This window comes from Melanotaenia boesemani, chromosome 1 (assembly GCF_017639745.1).
Source record: "Melanotaenia boesemani isolate fMelBoe1 chromosome 1, fMelBoe1.pri, whole genome shotgun sequence".
Classification (NCBI taxonomy): Eukaryota; Metazoa; Chordata; class Actinopteri; order Atheriniformes; family Melanotaeniidae; genus Melanotaenia; species Melanotaenia boesemani.
This window is the reverse complement of record NC_055682.1, coordinates 1645960-1665131: the sequence shown is the minus strand read 5'-3', so window position 1 is coordinate 1665131 and position 19172 is coordinate 1645960. Positions and strand designations below refer to the sequence as shown.

Below are 19172 nucleotides of genomic sequence, written 5' to 3'. Positions count from 1 at the left end.
ATCGTTGTAGCTGTGGGCGGGGTTTGGGCACAAACGTTAAGGAGGAGGCGGGGCTATGTCATCAGGGCAGGAACAATGTTTATAGGTTGTAAACAATGAAATTAAACTTTTTTTTCTCTCTGATATAAGAAATTATTGCTTCCAAGGCTCCAAAACCAAACCTCCACATGATAAAAAACTTTTGCCTCACCTGGTTTCCGTGTGGACACAAGCTCATACAGCAGATGCTCCACGTTGCTCTCTTCGCTGGGCTCAGCAGATCAGACTACTGTCAGGCTTCATGCAGCTCACACGTCTGAATGCTCATCATCAGAAACAGGAAGTAAAGATGATGATGTATATCACGTAACCTGGGGGAGTGCTGTGATTGGTCAGAATTAAATGAAAGTTGCTGTGATTGGCCAATACGCGCAGAATTCAAGATGATTGGCTGAATTTGTGATGACAGTTGGGATCAAAAAATCTGGAGGAAGTGGAATAACTTCAGTCAACACAAGAATATTTCCTCCATCCAGCATAACCAGGTCCATCAGATCCAGATGTTCCTTTAGCTAATGATGGACGAATTTCCAGAAAAACAGCTGCAACTCTTCAGCTTTTTCAGAACAAAAGGAGAAATCTGTAAAATGAAAGAAGAATCCACAAACTTCCACTCTTATTTGGGTGTATGAATTTATGTGCAGCTAACCTGATGCTACCTAGCTAACCTGATGCTAACTAGCTAACCTGATGCTAACTAGCTGTCCTGATGCTAACTAGCTGTCCTGATGCTAACTAGCTGTCCTGAACTACATCGTCACATAAAGGTCCTTCACCACGAATGATAGCTACACATCTCAGTCCCATCATTAATCATGATATCTGATCATTATTGATCATATTGGTCTAGATCAGTAGTTCCCACGGTTCCAGTATCATTTCAGCCGAGCACCGCCTCACCAGGGCTTCTGTTAGGAAGAAATGATCAAACGTGACGTGGGAAAAACTAAAACAGGAATACGGACAGAAATCTGGTTTATTTTGTACTTTTTGTATTTCATGCGTAAAAGTTTTTATTCTCTGATATTTTATTTATCTCAGGTACTTGCTGCAGTACTCCATACTACCTCCATTTAAGAAGTACTGCTGTAAATCACCAGGAAGGCAGAACTCAACCCTATACTAGGTGTGTGCCTATATATATGTATATATATGTATATATATATATAAACACAAACACACACACACACTGAGGATCTGATTTTCCAAAACACAAAACATTAGATCAGAAATTAATTATATAATAATTACACATCAGATGTAACAACTAGCCGTTTTAACGTGCACGCTTCTGGAAATGAAATGATAATTTAGGTACTCTATTTCTCTACTAAAACACCTTATATTCATTTAAAAAACATCCTTGGCTGATGTTTTTCCGTCCAACCCGGGCTAAGCTCAGGGAATCCTGGAAACGGCCTGCCTCCATCCCAACATCATCGCTGGTTATTGTTTCAGCCATTAGCTGCAGATAAACTGTTGTTTCATGAGAGAAGAGGGAGTTTAATTCATTTATTTTGTGTTTTTTATCTCAGAGAACAGCTGCAACATCTTAAAATGCTGCTGTAAACCAGCAGGTTTATTTATAACGAGCTCAGTTCAAATGAAATGGTGAAAAACTTGGTTCTGACCCAGTTCTGTGTGACTGATTCTGCTCAGACAACATTAACCAAACTCAGAACCAAAGCAGAACCAGCTGTGATTCTCTGCCCCAGTGCATTCTGGGTCATCTGGGCAGGATAGGAGGTTGTCTGAGGCTTTGAGGAGGAAATGAAAGGGAAGGATCCAGACTGGATTTAATATCCGGTTACTGAGCGCTTCAGGTGAACCTGCTGTGTCTGCAGAGTTCAGACAGCTTCATTATGCTTCAACTTCCACACGTTTCTCTACGGAAACAGACAGAAACTGGACCATGCTCCATCCCGGTAGGTCAGCTTCATGTCCGTCCCGGTAGGTCAGCTTCATGTTCATCCCGGTAGGTCAGCTTTATGTCCGTCCCGGTAGGTCAGCTTCATGTCCATGCTGGTAGGCCAGCTTCATGTCCATGCTGGTAGGTCAGCTTCATGTCCATCCTGGTAGGTCAGCTTCACGTCCGTCCCGGTAGGTCAGCTTCATGTCCGTCCTGGCAGGTCAGCTTCATGTCCATGCTGGTAGGCCAGCTTCACGTCCGTCCCGGTAGGTCAGCTTCATGTCCATGCTGGTAGGTCAGCGTCATGTCCGTCCCGGTAGGTCAGCTTCATGTCCATGCTGGTAGGTCAGCTTCATGTCCATCCCGGTAGGTCAGCTTCATGTCCATGCTGGTAGATCAGCGTCATGTCCGTCCCGGTAGGTCAGCTTCATGTCCATGCTGGTAGGTCAGCGTCATGTCCGTCCCCGTAAGTCAGCTTCATGTCCGTCTCGGTAGGTCAGCTTCATGTCCATGCTGGTAGGTCAGCGTCATGTCCGTCCCCGTAAGTCAGCTTCATGTCCGTCTCGGTAGGTCAGCTTCATGTCCATGCTGGTAGGTCAGCGTCATGTCCGTCCCCGTAAGTCAGCTTCATGTCCGTCTCGGTAGGTCAGCTTCATGTCCATGCTGGTAGGTCAGCGTCATGTCCGTCCCCGTAAGTCAGCTTCATGTCCGTCTCGGTAGGTCAGCTTCATGTCCATGCTGGTAGGTCAGCTTCATGTCCGTCCCGGTAGGTCAGCTTCATGTCCATGCTGGTAGGTCAGCTTCATGTCCGTCCCGGTAGGTCAGCTTCATGTCCATGCTGGTAGGTCAGCTTCACATCTAACTTTTTTGTCTCTAACTTTCTCTACTGGCTGAACTGGTGCATCTAACTTTTTTATTTCGGTTCCTCTACTTTCCCAGTGCAGCTCTCAGCACCTCCTTTAATGTGTTTTAAGGCCAGTTTTTATGCACTGATTAGGATTTGGTTAACGGACCAGGATGAGGTTTAGGCAAACAAACAGCTGCCATGTAGGTGAGCTCCAGAGTGTGCACGTCACTGGGGTGTGCAAGAAGAGGAGGAATGCTGGATCATGAGGACGGCTTTCTATTTCTAGACCCTCTCATATAAGTGCTTACATCACGTGCACATGCCTGGTTTTCACGTGGACGGTTCTGAGATCAGAAAGACCGACTGCTGGTGTCATAGTTACAGATCAGCTGATCTTTGTCCTCAGAGGAGGAACTAGAAGAGGAGGGGTGGTGTTAACTTAATGATTATTCTGAGGGATGATCTTAATCGATCAGTATGAGCTGCTGAGTTGAGTTCAGATGTTCTCTTCAGGGAGGAGGAAGAGAAGGAGGAAGAGAGAAGTAGTGAAATCAAGTGGATCAGCTGGCAAAAACACATCTGAACCTCTTGTTTACAAGGTCTGTTTTTCCTACCAGGACTGGGCCAGAACCGGTCTGGTACCAGGACTGGGCTGGACCTGGTCCGGTACCAGGACTGGTCTAGGACTGGGGCGGAACTGATCCGGTAAAAAATACCCAAATGAGGGAAAAAGCATTTTTTTTCTGCTGAAAATTTCTCAAAGAAAATAAAAGAGAGAAATTTAACAACATAAAACAATCTGACAGGATAAAAAGTTCTGTCCTGTTCCGACTGGGAGGAGATGGGTGTCAGGATCATGGAGGGGAGAGGGCCGTGAACCGGCCTCCATGTTGGATTTATCCCACACACCAACTGCAGCCAACAGCTTCACAGAACATCAAATATAATTATCTGATTTTTGATTTGTTTGTTGGCCGTTAGCTCCGCCCCCTCAGTCTGGGATCAAACGGCTGATCATCCAGTTGATCATCCAGGAAGCCATCTCCTGACAAAGCGACCATCTGACTGCAACACGAGCGTGGAATCAGCTGGAAAACAATCTGATGCTGCGTTCATGGACGTCAGCCACACCTGGAACACACACCGCGTCCCCCTCACACTCATTAACACATTTACCTGTCAGAACACACCTCCACACACTCCCTGACATTCCAGGACGGCCGAGCAAACAGAGTTACTCGGTCCAGCCAGTCAGGAACAGTCTGAGGTCACGAGGAACAGAAAATATCTCCACATTACCTGGAACGCTGCAGGAAGAAGTTTGCAGGATGTTTCCATGAGCAGAAAACATCCTGCAAACAAGGAGAAACTGGTTTAAAGATGCTGTCTGGCTCTGGATAAATCCGCAGCAGCAGAGAGGAGAAACCTGCAGACAGAGACTCACCTTGCTCGGCTGCAGCTGGAAGTCCGCTCAGGACAAAGTAATCCAAACTGAATCCCGGGAACAGGATGACAATGCTCCGAGCTGGTGAAGCTGCTGAGCTGCAACAGAGCATTGAGTCAGACAACAGCAGCGTGCAGCTCAGACGGCTCCGCCCCCTGATCCGGCCTGATTCTCTGAGTTCACCAAACAGCTGCTGACACACTGAGACGGCCTGGAGGCGCTGGCTGCGCTTCACAGGACATTCTTTGGTCTGTAAACAGAGCTGCAGCGTTGTGTGAGTAGCACACAGAACCACACACGCTTCACACACACCTTCCAGGAACCAGCATGTGTGGAATTCACATGTTTCTTTCAACATGTTTGTTTATTCAGATTCAAACAGATGCAGCGCCCCCTACAGGATCAGGATCAGAGGTGGAGCAGGGAAATCTGTTCCTTCAGGAAGAATTCCCACTCCCCAACATCCAGAGAGACGCTTTGGAAAGTTAGAACTTTGTTCAGAAGTCAGAAAAAAACAGTTTTTATCAACCGTGTGTTCAGACGCAGTGTCCTCCCTGTTCCAGAACATTCCTGCTCATTTACATACAGACTGGCCAGATATAACAACACAGGGAAAAAGAAGGAATTCTGCTCAGACTGAAGCCAAATGTTTAGTTTTCTTATTCAGGTTCAGTTACTGTGTCTCTAAAAATAGACCTGAAGCTCAGAGCAGGAGATCAACATTACTGATCTGAAACTTTTCATTAGTTTAAGCCTGGATTTTTTTTAATCTTATGAGATTTTTTATATGGTCAAGACCTCACATGTGAAGTTTTGATCAGTTTTGATCGTACTGTGTGTGGTGTGCTTCGAAAATGTAATCACAGAACAATACACACATGACGATGCTGTCCCGCAACTCATCTACAATCTAGTCCTTCGAGCCGGACAAATGTCGAAATGTAGAACCATAGCAACAACCGGCAAAAAACAAAGAAGAACCCTAGCAAGAACCGGCAAAAAACAAAGAAGAACCATAGCAACAACCGGCAAAAAACAAAGAAGAACCCTAGCAAGAACCGGCAAAATACAAAGAAGAACCATAGCAACAACCGGCAAAAAACAAAGAAGAACCCTAGCAAGAACCGGCAAAAAACAAAGAACCATAGCAACAACCGGCAAAAAACAAAGAAGAACCCTAGCAACAACCGGCAAAAAACAAAGAAGAACCATAGCAACAACCGGCAAAAAACAAAGAAGAACCATAGCAACAACCGGCAAAATACAAAGAAGAACCATAGCAACAACCGGCAAAAAACAAAGTAGAACCATAGCAACAACCGGCAAAAAACAAAGAAGAACCATAGCAACAACCGGCAAAAAACAAAGTAGAACCATAGCAACAACCGGCAAAAACCAAAGAAGAACCATAGCAACAACCGGCAAAATGCAAAGAAGAACCATAGCAACAACCGGCAAAATGCAAAGAAGAACCATAGCAACAACCGGCAAAAAGCAAAGAAGAACCATAGCAACAACCGGCAAAAAACAAAGAAGAACCATAGCAACAACCGGCAAAAAACAAAGAAGAACCATAGCAACAACCGGCAAAAAGCAAAGAAGAACCATAGCAACAACCGGCAAAAAGCAAAGAAGAACCATAGCAACAACCGGCAAAAAACAAAGAAGAACCCTAGCAACAACCGGCAAAAAGCAAAGAAGAACCATAGCAACAACCGGCAAAAAACAAAGAAGAACCATAGCAACAACCGGCAAAAAACAAAGAAGAACCATAGCAACAACCGGCAAAAAGCAAAGAAGAACCATAGCAACAACCGGCAAAAAACAAAGAAGAACCATAGCAACAACCGGCAAAAAACAAAGAAGAACCATAGCAACAACCGGCAAAAAACAACACACAGCATGGAAGAGGATATACAGGACGAGGGAATGATGGTGGTGTTGGGCCTATTGTTAACAGACAAATACAGAACTGAAAACAATACCAGACTGGAGACAGCATGAACACTTTGTTTACTTCCTTGTTCCCCAGCCAGCTCGCTCTCTCATTGGCTACATTCAGTACCACGTCACCATCCACACAGTCATAATGCACGAGTCGTTGGCGTTCCTCAGAAATTGGGTCTGAAATATTGAAAATGTTCAATGTTCCTGATTATCGGCTATGACCCGTTTCGGAGAGGATTATCGGGACAAATCTGCTCACAACCTCAGACCACATGATGAGCGTCATTCCAGCATGATTTCCAGCATCATTGCAGCGTCATTCCCTGCATCATTCCAGCATAATTTCCTGCATCACTCCAGTATAATTTCCAGCATCACTCCAGCATCATTTCCAGCATCGTTCCAGCATGATTTCCAGCATCATTCCAGCATGATTTCCAGCATCACTCCAGCATGATTTCCAGCATGATTCCAGCATGATTTCCAGCATGATTCCAGCATGATTCCCAACATGATTCCCAGCATCATTCCAGCATAATTTCCTGCATCACTCCAGTATAATTTCCAGCATGATTTCTAGCATCACTCCAGCATGATTTCCAGCGTCATTCCAGCATCATTCCCAACATGATTCCCAGCATCATTGCAGCGTCATTCCCTGCATCATTCCAGCATAATTTCCTGCATCACTCCAGTATAATTTCCAGCGTCATTCCAGCATAATTTCCAGCATCATTCCAGCATGATTTCCAGCATCATTCCAGCATGATTTCCAGCATCATTCCAGCATGATTCCCAACATGATCCCCAGCATCATTCCAGCATAATTTCCTGCATCACTCCAGTATAATTTCCAGCGTCATTCCAGCATGATTCCCAACATGATTCCCAGCATCATTCCAGCCAGATTCCCAGCATCATTGCAGCATGATTTCTAGCATCACTCCACCATGATTTCCAGCGTCATTCCAGCATCATTCCAGCATGATTCTCAACATGATTCCCAGCATCATTCCAGCCAGATTCCCAGCATCATTGCAGCATGATTTCCAGCATCATTCCAGCATGATTTCCAGCATGATTCCCAGCATCATTCCAGCATGATTTCCAGCATCATTCTAGCATCATTCCCAGCATCATTCCAGCATGATTTCCAGCATCATTCTAGCATGATTCCCAGCATCATTCCAGCATGATTTCCAGCATCATTCCAGCATGATTCCCAGCATCATTCTAGCATGATTCCCAGCATCATTCCAGCATGATTTCCAGCATGATTCCCAGCATCATTCTAGCATGATTCCCAGCATCATTCCAGCATGATTTCCAGCATCATTCTAGCATCATTCCAGCATGATTTCCAGCATCATTCTAGCATCATTCCAGCATCATTCTAGCATCATTCCAGCATGATTTCCAGCATCATTCTAGCATCATTCCAGCATGATTTCCAGCATCACTCCACCATGATTTCCAGCGTCATTCCAGCATCATTCCAGCATGATTCTCAACATGATTCCCAGCATCATTCCAGCCAGATTCCCAGCATCATTGCAGCATGATTTCCAGCATCATTCCAGCATGATTTCCAGCATGATTCCCAGCATCATTCCAGCATGATTTCCAGCATCATTCTAGCATCATTCCCAGCATCATTCCAGCATGATTTCCAGCATCATTCTAGCATGATTCCCAGCATCATTCCAGCATGATTTCCAGCATCATTCCAGCATGATTCCCAGCATCATTCTAGCATGATTCCCAGCATCATTCCAGCATGATTTCCAGCATGATTCCCAGCATCATTCTAGCATGATTCCCAGCATCATTCCAGCATGATTTCCAGCATCATTCTAGCATCATTCCAGCATGATTTCCAGCATCATTCTAGCATCATTCCAGCATCATTCTAGCATCATTCCAGCATGATTTCCAGCATCATTCTAGCATCATTCCAGCATGATTTCCAGCATCATTCTAGCATGATTCCCAGCATCATTCCAGCATGATTCCCAGCATGATTCCCAGCATGATTCCAGCATGATTCCAGCATCATAGTCAAAAGTCAAATTAATCTGCTGGTAAATTTCTAACCCCTAACCCTTTTGAACCAAATTCATCTCCGGATGAATGTTGCTCCACAGAGGATCTTTCCTTCTGTTACTGCTCCTCCAAGACTTCCTGATCCCATGTTCTGGGCTGAAGGTCTGTTTGCTTCCTCCTGGACCTCTGGATAGATCTTCTGCTGGATTTGTTCAGAGTGGACAAACAGAACTCCTCTGAGGCAGCAGAGAGAAGGACGTTATTGATCTGGTTTCCTCCGCAGCTCCTTGTCTCTCTACATGATTTTTACATCACACATCCAGTTGATGACCCTCCAACTATGTGGGACAACGTGTCTTCATCCGTCTGAAAATCAGACATCCTGGTTTGTAAACCTCCCAGGAAGGTGAAGATGCCGAGAACTTCATGTCTATCAGGGAGACGCAGCTTAACAAGCGGAATCTACGTCATTGGAGGAATTTCTGAGTCGTATTTCGACTTAAAATGGATCCAATATTTTATTAACACCAAGATGTTATCTGAGATCTGAACTGTAAATATTCAGAGCGACTCCACTTGGTAAAACCGTCTTTATTCACGTCACCAGGACATTTCACAAGGGGACAGCTCTCTGTGTCTGTCATTTATGGAAAACTAGTTCATGTTAAGGTTTGAAGATGTGACTTCAGAGCTGAGGGCTGGAGGACAGAAACGTCTGCTGGAGGACAGACGTCTGCTGGAGGACAGAGACGTCTGCTGGAGGACAGAGACGCTTGCTGGAGGACAGAAAAGTCTGCTGGAGGACAGACGTCTGCTGGAGGACAGAAACGTCTGCTGGAGGACAGAGACGTCTGCTGGAGGACAGACGTCTGCTGGAGGACAGAAACGTCTGCTGGAGGACAGAACCGTCTGCTGGAGGACAGAAACGTCTGCTGGAGGACAGAGACGCTTGCTGGAGGACAGAGACGTCTGCTGGAGGACAGAGACATCTGCTGGAGGACAGAAGTCTGCTGGAGGACAGAAACGTCTGCTGGAGGACAGAGACGCTTGCTGGAGGACAGAGACGTCTGCTGGAGGACAGAGACATCTGCTGGAGGACAGAAGTCTGCTGGAGGACAGAGACGTCTGCTGGAGGACAGACGTCTGCTGGAGGACAGAAAAGTCTGCTGGAGGACAGTGACATCTGCTGGAGGACAGAAGTCTGCTGAAGGACAGAAACGTCTGCTGGAGGACAGACGTCTGCTGGAGGACAGAAAAGTCTGCTGGAGGACAGAGACATCTGCTGGAAGACAGACGTCTGCTGGAGGACAGAGACGTCTGCTGGAGGACAGAGACATCTGCTGGAGGACAGACGTCTGCTGGAGGACAGACGTCTGCTGGAGGACAGAAACGTCTGCTGGAGGACAGACGTCTGCTGGAGGACAGAAACGTCTGCTGGAGGACAGAGACGCTTGCTGGAGGACAGAGACGCTTGCTGGAGGACAGAGACATCTGCTGGAGGACAGACGTCTGCTGGAGGACAGAAACGTCTGCTGGAGGACAGAAACGTCTGCTGGAGGACAGAGACGCTTGCTGGAGGACAGAAACGTCTGCTGGAGGACAGAGACGTCTGCTGGAGGACAGACGTCTGCTGGAGGACAGAAACGTCTGCTGGAGGACAGAAACGTCTGCTGGAGGACAGAGACGCTTGCTGGAGGACAGAGACGTCTGCTGGAGGACAGAGACATCTGCTGGAGGACAGAAGTCTGCTGGAGGACAGAAACGTCTGCTGGAGGACAGAGACGCTTGCTGGAGGACAGAGACGTCTGCTGGAGGACAGAGACATCTGCTGGAGGACAGAAGTCTGCTGGAGGACAGAGACGTCTGCTGGAGGACAGACGTCTGCTGGAGGACAGAAAAGTCTGCTGGAGGACAGTGACATCTGCTGGAGGACAGAAGTCTGCTGAAGGACAGAAACGTCTGCTGGAGGACAGACGTCTGCTGGAGGACAGAAAAGTCTGCTGGAGGACAGAGACATCTGCTGGAAGACAGACGTCTGCTGGAGGACAGAGACGTCTGCTGGAGGACAGAGACATCTGCTGGAGGACAGACGTCTGCTGGAGGACAGAAACGTCTGCTGGAGGACAGACGTCTGCTGGAGGACAGAAACGTCTGCTGGAGGACAGAGACGCTTGCTGGAGGACAGAGACGCTTGCTGGAGGACAGAGACATCTGCTGGAGGACAGACGTCTGCTGGAGGACAGACGTCTGCTGGAGGACAGAAACGTCTGCTGGAGGACAGAGACGCTTGCTGGAGGACAGAGACGTCTGCTGGAGGACAGAGACATCTGCTGGAGGACAGAAGTCTGCTGGAGGACAGAAACGTCTGCTGGAGGACAGACGTCTGCTGGAGGACAGAAACGTCTGCTGGAGGACAGAGACGCTTGCTGGAGGACAGAGACGTCTGCTGGAGGACAGAGACATCTGCTGGAGGACAGAAGTCTGCTGGAGGACAGAAACGTCTGCTGGAGGACAGACGTCTGCTGGAGGACAGAAACGTCTGCTGGAGGACAGAGACGCTTGCTGGAGGACAGAGACGTCTGCTGGAGGACAGAGACATCTGCTGGAGGACAGAAACGTCTGCTGGAGGACAGACGTCTGCTGGAGGACAGAAAAGTCTGCTGGAGGACAGAGACATCTGCTGGTGGACAGACGTCTGCTGGAGGACAGAGATGCTTGCTGGAGGACAGAGATGCCTGCTGGACGACAGACGTCTGCTGGAGGACAGACGTCTGCTGGAGGACAGAAACGTCTGCTGGAGGACAGAGACGCTTGCTGGAGGACAGAGACGTCTGCTGGAGGACAGAGACATCTGCTGGAGGACAGAAGTCTGCTGGAGGACAGAAACGTCTGCTGGAGGACAGACGTCTGCTGGAGGACAGAAACGTCTGCTGGAGGACAGAGACGCTTGCTGGAGGACAGAGACGTCTGCTGGAGGACAGAGACATCTGCTGGAGGACAGAAACGTCTGCTGGAGGACAGACGTCTGCTGGAGGACAGAAAAGTCTGCTGGAGGACAGAGACATCTGCTGGTGGACAGACGTCTGCTGGAGGACAGAGATGCTTGCTGGAGGACAGAGATGCCTGCTGGACGACAGACGTCTGCTGGAGGACAGACGTCTGCTGGAGGACAGAAACGTCTGCTGGAGGACAGAGACGCTTGCTGGAGGACAGAGACGTCTGCTGGAGGACAGAGACATCTGCTGGAGGACAGAAGTCTGCTGGAGGACAGAAACGTCTGCTGGAGGACAGACGTCTGCTGGAGGACAGAAACGTCTGCTGGAGGACAGAGACGCTTGCTGGAGGACAGAGACGTCTGCTGGAGGACAGAGACATCTGCTGGAGGACAGAAACGTCTGCTGGAGGACAGACGTCTGCTGGAGGACAGAAAAGTCTGCTGGAGGACAGAGACATCTGCTGGTGGACAGACGTCTGCTGGAGGACAGAGATGCTTGCTGGAGGACAGAGATGCCTGCTGGACGACAGACGTCTGCTGGAGGACAGACGTCTGCTGGAGGACAGAAACGTCTGCTGGAGGACAGAGACGCTTGCTGGAGGACAGAGACGTCTGCTGGAGGACAGAGACATCTGCTGGAGGACAGAAGTCTGCTGGAGGACAGAAACGTCTGCTGGAGGACAGACGTCTGCTGGAGGACAGAAAAGTCTGCTGGAGGACAGAGACATGTGCTGGAGGACAGACGTCTGCTGGAGGACAGACGTCTGCTGGAGGACAGAGATGCTTGCTGGAGGACAGAGATGCCTGCTGGAGGACAGACGTCTGCTGGAGGACAGACGTCTGCTGGAGGACAGAGATGCTTGCTGGAGGACAGAGATGCCTGCTGGACGACAGACGTCTGCTGGAGGACAGACGTCTGCTGGAGGACAGACGTTCAGGACTGAAAAGAGATGATGTAAAATGAGAGCTCAGCTGTTCCAGAAAGTTCAGAGTGGGGTCTGAAAAGCTCTGAAGCTCCTCAGGATGAAGAAACGGTCTGAGAACAGAAAGACAAACATGGCGCTGCTCCGAGGTGTTTTTGTTTCATCAGCCAGCAGCTGGTAGGGATCTGGATATAAATCCGCTCTGCTGTCTGCGGCCAGGACAAACCAGCACATTCCTGCTGCTTTCAGCAGCAACATGGCTGACTCCCCCCGTCCTCAGACCACGAGACCAGCACTCACCTGAAAACTCATCCATGCATCTCCTCTATGCAGCCGGGCCCAACCAGGACCAACCGGGCCCAACTGGAGCTCAGCCGGAGCTCAGCCAGAGTTCAGCCAGGGCCAGTTGGCTACTAATTGTTTAAAGTACAGTACAATCAGGGTTTCCTCCAGAAACTGTTGAACCTGTGGGGGGGTTGCACCCGTAATGAACGGCTGATCGAGGTGCTGAGAAAGAAGGAAAATGTTTGCATCATATTTAGCATTTAAAGACACGGATGCCGCTGCGCGCACACGCCGACCTGCCATGAACGAAGCTTCACAATAAATATGAAACTACCAGGTCAATTGTTCACTAACACAGATTTTCAAAATTAAGTTATAATTTCACACTCAGTCTGTAAATGTTTTCAAATATGGACTTTATGTGCATACAGATCCATTCTAACAATATAATTTACATTATTAACGTGGTAACAGAATAATTCTGAAGGCATGGCGACTTTGCCGTGGTGGTGCGCCACCATCATTTAACGTAGCGGAAACCCCGACAACAATATTTTCCTGGAGTACAACGTTACTGAAACCAGCAGTAGTTGTTTTAGTAGTTTAGTAATAACTTAACATGTATTTATTTATTTATTATGGTCCATTCAGTTCCTCTGTAGGACTAAGCACCTTGTCTAGAGCCGGGTTCTTAACCTTCGTCCTGCTGGGGCCCAACGTTTCCAGTACAAACTGGTCAGGGGCCCATTCACATATTAACACTGTCCTGGTTTAATACATCTCTTGGTTTAATTTGTATTGATAGATTTTCATCATCATATATATATATATATATATATATATATATATATATATATATATATATATATATATATATATATATATATATATATATATATATATGACATGATACATCATACAAAGACATTTATTTGTCACATGTATGTTAAACTGCACAGCAAAACACCAAATAGGAAAATAATTCACGGAACAAAAATCTAATGTAAACCATAGATATCTATACAAAGGCCAGACGTCTCATCCCCGCTGTTGGCCAATGGGGTTGAACGGACGCGGCTGGCGGCCATCTTGCCACAGTTAGCTCGCTCACTCATGACATTGTTTTAATGGGGCATGAACTTTATAAATAACCAGAACTTGCTCAATTTTATAGGGATTTTTGGGGTTTGGTTCGTTATAAATGCACAGTGGTGGGTTGGTTAGCACCGCAGCCTCACGGCAAGAAGGTCGCTGGTTCGAATCGGAGGGTTCTCTCCGGCTTCCTCCCACCGTCCAAAGACATAAATGTTAGGTTAAATGATGACTCTAAATTCTCCCTAGGAGTGTGTGTGTGTGTGTGAAGGGTTGTTTGTCCCCTATGTGTTGGTCCTGTGATGGACTGGTTACCTGTCCAGGTGTGCCTGCCTCTCACCTGTTAATACTGGGATAGGCTCCAGCTTACCTGCGACCCATAATGGACCAAGCGGTTCAGAGGATGAATGACAGCAGCTATGAGTAGAGCTTTAACGTTCATATGGTAATTAACTGATAGGTGCAGTGTATATACACATGCACAAGGTATGTCAAATTAATATTTAGGCTACTCAGCATACAGAATGACAACTTGATAATGTATTTACACACACACACACATGTAATTTGAATTATTACATGTTTAGTTTAAACATGTTCAAATTATTTTACTAGTAATATTTAGATTATAACACATTATAATACTTTATTTGCATTCTTTTTAATGTCTGTAAAATCTTGGACATAAAAGTGACATTTATTTGGAAAAAAACAGAATATTTACACATCCAGGAATGCGGCTTGTGAACCCCCACCCTGTACAGAGAAACCCACTATTATAGAGATATTCACATGGAGACACAACCTAAAACATGGCTCAAACCCTGGAACAGGACAGTGTTGCTGAGCTTCTGGTGCATGGTGTTTCTCTGGAAGCCAAGTGGTGCAGCTTCAGCTTAAAAACACACAACTAATGTCAGCATGGTGCTGACTGTCTACCATACTGTGTGCAGCTGATGTGCTTCTCCAACAAAACCACATCCTCCGACCCCATCCTCTTCCTACCAGGTACAGGACCTCCAGCAGTCTGATGGGCTGTGATTGGCTGGAACCTGCTGATGCCTGGCGAATGAGCCGCTCTGCTGCTCTGATGAGCCAGGTGAGGAAAGAGTTCAGGAGGATCAAGGCAGGAAAGGCTGCAGGTCCAGATGGAATCAGCTCAAGGCTTCTCCAGACCTGTGCAGACCAGCTGTGGGGGATAGTAGGTCACATGATCAAACAGAGCCTGAAACTGGGGACAGTTCCACAGCTGTGGAAATCATCCTGCGTGGTACCGGTTCCAAAGACCCGAACCCAAAGGACCCCAACAGCTACAGGCCGGTGGCACTGACATCCCGTCTGATGAAGACCTTGGAGAGGCTGGTTCTTGCCCATCCCCGGACCCGCTACAGTTGGCCTATCAGCCTGGTCTTGGGGTGGATGACGTGGTCATCTTCCTCCTACAGAGATCCCTCCTCACCTGGAAAAGGCTGGCAGCACTGTGAGAATCAGGGTTTTTGGTTTCTCCACCATGCAGCCCACGAGAGACAAGTTGGAAGTCACAGCGGTAGACCTCCGTCTCACAACATGGATCCTGGACCACCTCACCAACCCACCACAGTATGCGAGGACACAAGACTGTGAGTCTGACAGGGTGGTCTGCAGCACGGGGGCCCACAGGGACCAGTTCTGGCTGCCTTCCTCTTCACTCCAGGCCTGGACTCTGGGTCAGGACTGGAAGGGATCAGACTTGGTCTGCTGATCCTCTAGATGAGGATCAGGAATGGCAACTCCTGACGGACTGATGTCCTCCTCTGTGGCTCCAGCTGATGCTGAGTGGCATCTGGTACATTAGTGGCCCCTGACCTCGGAGGGGCCCCGTCTCCTGGGAGGAGACTTAAAGCAAACGGACTATAAGCAGCATCCCGTATAAAGTGGAAATTATGTTGGGCTCATCTGTACTCCCTAAACACAAAGAACCACCAGAACCAGGTTGATCTATAGAACCAAGCTGATCAATCATCCACCTGCAGCTCCACCAGAACCGCTCATTCAGCCGTCAGCAGGAAATCCGACCTGCTGTGACTAAGCGGTGGACTACTCCTGGTTCTGTCTTTAGAGAGTCCTCCGTGGAGTCTGCCTTTAACTCAAACCTTTCAAACTTCCCTAGAGAACCCCTTAAAGGCGACGGGGTGGTCAACTGCAGCGTCAGGGTCTGAAACCGGCCCGCTTTCATGTGGCTTCTGAATATGGAACGAAAAGACCGGGTCACATCATTATACAGGGACTTAGAACTCATCCAGACCCGCTATGATTTATTCTAAACGTCCACGAATGAAAGAACTCCCAGCAGTCATTACTGCGTGGGCCCAGACCCACCCAGCGGTGAACATGTGGACCAACATGAACCCGTCTGCAGGTCCTGCTGGTTCTGTCTGAGCAGAGATCCTGCAGCCGGAGAGGAAGAAACCGGACCGCTGCAGACGTCTCACATGGACCCAGTCAGCTCAGCATTAAGTGGGTTTTCTTCAGGGTTTCTGGTGATCCGGCCTTCCTGCAGGCTTCCCGAGTCCTGCTGTCACTGTTTCCTCCCAAACATGTCCAGAGCTGCACGCACACACGAACCAGGTCTGACATTTTAAGAGGGGGCGTGGCTTTGTAGAATACTCCCTGAAACAGAGACCCAGACCCAGCTGTGGTTCCGGTTCAGACCCAGCTGTGGTTCCGGTTCAGACCCAGCTGAGGTTCCGGTTCAGACCCAGCTGTGGTTCCGGTTCAGACCCAGACCCAGCTGTGGTTCCGGTTCAGACCCAGCTGTGGTTCCGGTTCACCTGATGTTTTCCTGAACCTGGACCCACCACTGTGGAAATGAGGTTCTACATCCGGTTCAGTTCTGAGGTCTGAACTTATCTGAAAGTGGGATGAACATACTCGGACATCCCTGGATGGGAACGTCCATGGGAATTATGGGATTTAACTGGAAGCAAACTGTCTCCCGTCCAGATGAAATGAAACGCTGAGTCATTTTACAGGAAAATGCTGAGTAAACGAGTCAGACAGAGTGAGCAGGCTGATGTTCAGGTAGATGTGGATGCTTCAGGTAACAGGTGGCTGCTCAGCTGTTCTTCTTGCAGGCTGTTGATGGAGCGGCTTTAATCCGTTTCACCGTGAAGCTCCTCGATCCTGCTACGTCCTCTTATGTAATCACACTCTTTCCTGCGTGTGAACAAACGAGCTCGTGAAGTTTTTAGTCGGCGGCGTGTTGAGGGCACTCCGCTCGCTGGGCCTTGTTCTGGATAATTACTGTGGCTGTACATGTGGGGGGGCGGCGGCTATAAAACACTCCATCTGATGGAAAATTACTGCTCTGCGCTGTGACTGACAGGCAGCTCATCGCAGAAGAATGTGAGCAGGTTTTCCAGCTCACAGAACAATGTGCAGACAGCCAATGAGCAGCCGGCCCGGCTCGCTGCTAAGCCCTGGCAGAATGGCTTCATTCTGGGCCGGCTGATCCGGGATCCTCTGCTTCGTTTCCACAGAAGCACCGGGACCTCCCAACCAGGCCGCCACATTCCCCAAGGCTCGAGGGGGATTACAGAAAAATGACCTTTACTAACTGGAATGAAGCCTGTTCCTTATATGGAACAAGATTCACTCAGACCAGCTTCACACAGCCCGTCTAAGCAGGCCCGGGTGGTCCGAGTAGTCCAGGTAGTCCAGGTGGTCCAGGTGGTCCAGTTTTCTTCAGACTGTAACACCTGAGACACGCTTTCCTCATTTCCCTGATGACCGAGCTGAGATGTGAAAACGGAAGAAGCCGCAGCGTTTTCAGATTTAGACGGAAGAACCGGAAGGTTCTGACCTGCAGCAGGAACTCATCCCGGCCTCATGATTTCATTTTTTTTACGTCATGTCTTCAGAGAGTTTCGACACCCACAGAATCAAAGTGCTTCATCATGTCCTGCTGCCATCATTATCGAAAAAGTAATCAGATTACTCAACACTCTTTACAGGTCTTTAAGATTTATTTATTTATTACTATCTTTTGATGCCAACATTAAACAACAGAACAGAGTAATGTCCCCTCTGCTGTGTAATGCCGGGGGGGGGGGGGGGGGGGGGGGGGTTTGTTCACTACAGAAGTGACTCCAGGCCCGTTCCTCTAGAACTGGTTTATACTGGTTCCTTTAATAAAGTAAAGCAGTGATCAGCAGCCTTTTAAGCTCCAGACCTATTACCTCGGCATGGCTGCCAGACAAGACCGAGCCTGAGTAAACAAGCCTGTCCAGATGATGCTCACCAGTTCAGGCTTTTTATTCAGGCTAATCCTAATTAAGCTTTCACATGGACGTGTGAAGAAGGTACAGTAACACCGGTATAGTAAGACCAGCACTAAACTCCTAAACCCTTATTACCAGTGTCACAAAAACAGAAGTCTGTGGTCTACAGTGGTGTGACAGTGTTCACCCCCTTCTTGATTTCTTTTTTTATGCATGTTTCTTCTATGTAAATGTTTCAGGCGACGGGTTGCCGGTTCGATCCTCGGCCTGTCGGGCGGAGCGCCTTGCATGGCAGCTTCCGCCATCAGTGTGAATGTGATGTATGATGTAAAGCGCTTTGGATTCCAGGTGAACATTTATTACCCACTTCATTTAAATGTTAGTCAAAAACAACACAAGTAAACACAAAATAAAACTTTTTATTATTTAAAGAGAAAAAAATCCCAGTTAAAACATAACTCTGGTTTTTCACACCTGAATTCAGATTCTGTAGCCACGCCCAGACCTGACTACTGCCACACCTGTTCTTAATGCAGAAATCACCTGAACTGGACCTGCCACGTCCACCACGGAGACGCCACGTCCACCACGGATACGCCACGTCCACCACGGATACGTCACGTCCACCACGGAGACGTCACGTCCACCACGGATACGCCGCGTCCACCACGGATACGCCGCGTCCACCACGGAGACGCCGCGTCCACCACGGATACGCCGCGTCCACCACGGATACGTCACGTCCACCACGGAGACGCCGCGTCCACCACGGATACGCCGCGTCCACCACGGAGACGCCGCGTCCACCACGGATACGCCGCGTCCACCACGGATACGTCGCGTCCACCACGGAGACGTCACGTCCACCACGGATACGTCACGTCCACCACGGATACGTCACGTCCACCACGGAGACGTCACGTCCACCACCGATAAGTCACGTCCACCACGGATACGCCACGTCCACCACGGATACGCCACGTCCACCACGGATACGTCACGTCCACCACGGAGACGTCACGTCCACCACGGATACGCCACGTCCACCACGGATACGCCACGTCCACCACGGAGACGTCACGTCCACCACGGATACGTCACGTCCACCACGGATACGTCACGTCCACCACGGATACGTCACGTCCACCACGGATACGTCACGTCCACCACGGATACGCCACGTCCACCACGGATACGCCACGTCCACCACGGAGACGCCACGTCCACCACGGAGACGCCACGTCCACCACGGATACGCCACGTCCACCACGGATACGCCACGTCCACCACGGAGACGTCACGTCCACCACGGATACGCCACGTCCACCACGGATACGCCACGTCCACCACGGATACGTCACGTCCACCACGGATACGCCACGTCCACCA

At 48.7% G+C, this 19172-nt stretch overlaps 1 protein-coding gene across 3 annotated transcripts in view; it reads right to left on the bottom strand.

Moving 5' to 3' along the window:
* Positions 1–19172, bottom strand: part of plekhg4 (pleckstrin homology domain containing, family G (with RhoGef domain) member 4) — a 106563-nt gene that overhangs the window by 69484 nt on the left and 17907 nt on the right. The window contains exons 2-3 of one of the 3 annotated variants that reach the window (XM_041993653.1): positions 4240–4337; positions 4095–4147 (exon numbers count right to left, since the gene is read on the bottom strand). The exons of the other annotated variants lie outside the window; for them this stretch is intronic. Coding sequence (XP_041849587.1) covers positions 4095–4147; positions 4240–4337 — 151 coding nt within the window. The remainder of the gene's footprint in view (positions 1–4094; positions 4148–4239; positions 4338–19172) is intronic. 3 annotated transcript variants of the gene reach the window in all.